Here is a 3,011-nt window from a genome sequence, read left to right as displayed (position 1 = left end):
AACCAAAAAATAAAATTAGAGAAGGATGGGATTTCTCTAGCTTTTGGCATAGTGAGCCTCATCATTGAGTACAGTAATGAATCCAAATCTTTAATGAATTAGGACCGGAAATCCAATTTTACTATTGAAACAATAAACTCAAAAGAACTACAATATTTCACTCCAGTATATATATATATATATTGCAAGAGAGAGAGGACTCAAATAAATAACAAAATGCTAATGATTTAATTACGATGCCAAGCAACATCTAACAACTACCATCCCACATATGATCAAACAAGAATAATAAATCTATAGAAAAATGCAATATTATGCTACAGCATTTTCAAGTGGAATATATGGGTGGTACAAGGGGATTTGCGGCAGTGGCCCCAAGTGGTACAAATTCAAAGTTTGACAAGTTTGGTTGAAATGTAACTTAAAAATGACCGATGCAATCAATGAGACAATGATAATTGATAAAGCAAGCTGACATCCATATAAGAGCTACAGCTCTCAGAGTAAGTTATAAAGAGGGGCTTCTATGTACATGCACTTGGTCATTCATTACCAGCATAAAAATTTAGTAAGCTTTTAAGCAATATCAGTAAGAGAACCAGCACACCTCCTCAAATGTACAATACTAATTTCCACCTATTGGACACATTGTAATAAGTTTATCTGCAGATCAAAATGTCAATATTCTAGTCATCCAGAATCACTGTTGTGATCCATGTGAACCACTGAATTACATTACTAACATTTCAACTAAGAGCGTGTCTATATTCTTAGAACATACTGCCACGGGAAGCTTATAGGTTTCTAGTGATATTTGACACATTCAGTCATTTTGATCCAGCACCAATCTTAAATGTAATCCCGGCCACAAAGAGCAACTGGTAAAAGTTAAACTTAACTAGGCCTAAAATTGACACAAATGAATGACATCAATAAAGAAATGTGCACGAGTCAAACCCCTTACGTCAAGATGTTGAGCCGCTTCAGTAGTCAATCCAACTGTTGCAGCAGCTAACCCTATCAATCCTCCCTACATCAAACAAAAATAATACAACCAAACTTCAAATTTTCCCGCAAAGAAAACCAAACTCCACAAACCTCTTGCAAACAATTTCCCCAAATCGAGATATCATTAAAAACGTAAGGCGCCCATGTAGAAAGTATACGAGAAAAGCCAACTAACTAGTAGGGGCATGAAAAACCAAGAAAATCAAGGTAACAAGAAAGTATACAAGAAAAGCCACCTAACTAGTAGGGGCAAGAAAAACAAGAAAATCATGGTATTCAGCAGCTGTCCAGAGATGAGCAGTCAATAATTACTGATTCTAATTCACTGAAATACCTTCCGGTAATTCGCTTGCGCCGAAAGCGTAAATTCCATAATCAACAAATTGATCACCGACGTAATCTTGTCGTGATCCCCAGCCGCCGCGAGCTGCTTCACGATTCCCTCGACCTATACACACGCACACGCACACACACAGATAGATATACACACAAGTCCTCCAAGATCCAACAAACTCCACCCAAAACCCTAGAAACCAAAACCGATCAAAGTGGGAAACAAAAGGGACCTCAAGAGCGGCATTCTTGCGCTTCTCGTAGAGCTTGTCGGAGAGATTGCGAAGCACGGAGGCGGGAATGACAGAGAGCGCGTCGGCCATGGCGAACCCCTTCGAATTCTCTCTAACTGAATTTCCTCTCAGAACTCAAAACATCAAAGTCGTTTCCGGATCTTTCTCCTGCTCCAGTCGGAACATCGCTCTAGGGTTTTTCTCTTTTCCCAAAGATCTCGGAATCGACGTAACTGGTAATGAAAATATGAAATCGGACCAGGAACTTGGAACTTGACCTAATTTGGATTATTTGGACAAAAATCAGATCTACGAATTTTGGTTAAAACTTTAGTCTTTGCTTTCTTTTTCTTTTTCCTTTTTTTGTTTTTTTTTAATCCCTCGCTCTCTCAGAATTCTTTGTGCGAAGGTAGGTGCTAAGTGAAGTTGGGACTTGGAAGCGGTATGTACTGACGAAAATGTCCTCGCTTTGTATATTTTTGTGTCTATTGCGCATGTCCATATCTGGTATTTCGCGAGGGACACATCATGATCGTTTTTGTTTTTTGTTTTCTTGCTTCTTCTTCTTCTCCTGAATAAACCGAATTATATGAGGGAAGAGTCTTTAAAGGAACTCGATGCATTTTCATCCTCAGAAATAATCAGAATTCTTCAACAGTAACCAAGACTAATAGTCTATTATGCAAGAAAAGTAGGAATGAATTTTTTTTTTTTTTTTTAATATTAACTTTTAACCTTACATATTTTAGATCTACATATTAAAAATAAGAAAATTAAAATTAAATTACCAAAAAAAACAAAAAAACTAAGAAAATCTCTAATTTGGGTTTAAAATTGATTGGAATTCAAGTGAATGCATGTTGCCAATTTTGACGATTTGAAGTTTGAGTGATTGACAACTCGAAACTATTATTAAGAGTAATACTATTTAGTAGATTACTATATGATTGTTATACAATTTGATAATATGATAGTGAAAATCAATATAAAGTCTTATGTTCAGATTACTTTAATCCATTTGAAATAAAAATGTTGACTTTTTTTTTTCTTTTTTTTTAATCTTTTTCCTTTTCTTATTTAATAATTTGTTTCTCTCTACAATGTTTTTATGATGCATACTTTTCATTTGCAAGAAAGGTCAAGTGGAACTTTATTTCCATAGAAAATAATAATCACTCAAAGATTTGTGTGAATCCTTGACTAGCAAACACAAACGACAATCATGAGATCATTACTTCCTTATTAAAGAAGTGTTTAGGGTAACCAAGACGTAAAGGATGGATAAGCATTTTCCCAATTGAGCAATGACCACCTGGAGAAGTAAACAAGCACACGTTGGAAGAATATCTGGCTTTACACTTTTGATGGTAGACTTTGTGTTGTACTAATAGATACACGTTGTAGAATTTGTACAAGGTTATAAAGACTACATATAGA

The 3,011-nt window shown here is 35.4% G+C and overlaps 1 protein-coding gene across 1 annotated transcript; it reads right to left on the bottom strand.

Annotated features, from left to right (window-relative positions):
- Positions 1-827: 827 nt before the first annotated feature.
- On the bottom strand, positions 828-1,950 carry LOC132178160 (protein VAC14 homolog). Its single transcript, XM_059590615.1, has 4 exons — positions 1,575-1,950; positions 1,343-1,456; positions 958-1,030; positions 828-904 (listed from the first exon to the last, which is right to left on the bottom strand). The coding sequence occupies exons 1-4, from the start codon at positions 1,662-1,664 to the stop codon at positions 828-830; spliced, it is 354 nt and encodes a 117-aa protein (XP_059446598.1). The 5' UTR covers positions 1,665-1,950.
- Between the last annotated feature and the right edge of the window lie 1,061 nt (positions 1,951-3,011).

This window comes from Corylus avellana, chromosome ca4 (assembly GCF_901000735.1).
Source record: "Corylus avellana chromosome ca4, CavTom2PMs-1.0".
Taxonomy (NCBI): Eukaryota; Viridiplantae; Streptophyta; class Magnoliopsida; order Fagales; family Betulaceae; genus Corylus; species Corylus avellana.
Note: the sequence above shows the minus strand (reverse complement) of the source record. Positions and strands in the feature narration are given on the sequence as shown.

Coding starts and splice junctions, on each gene's coding strand:
- LOC132178160 (XM_059590615.1), bottom strand. CDS start 1,664: ATGGCCGACGCGCTCTCTGTCATTCCCGCCTCCGTGCTTCGCAATCTC. Junction 1,457..1,574: donor GCAAGAATGCCGCTCTTGAG/GTCCCTTTTGTT, acceptor GCGTGTGTATAG/GTCGAGGGAATCGTGAAGCA. Junction 905..957: donor TCAACATCTTGACGTAAGGG/GTTTGACTCGTG, acceptor TGTCAATTTTAG/GCCTAGTTAAGTTTAACTTT.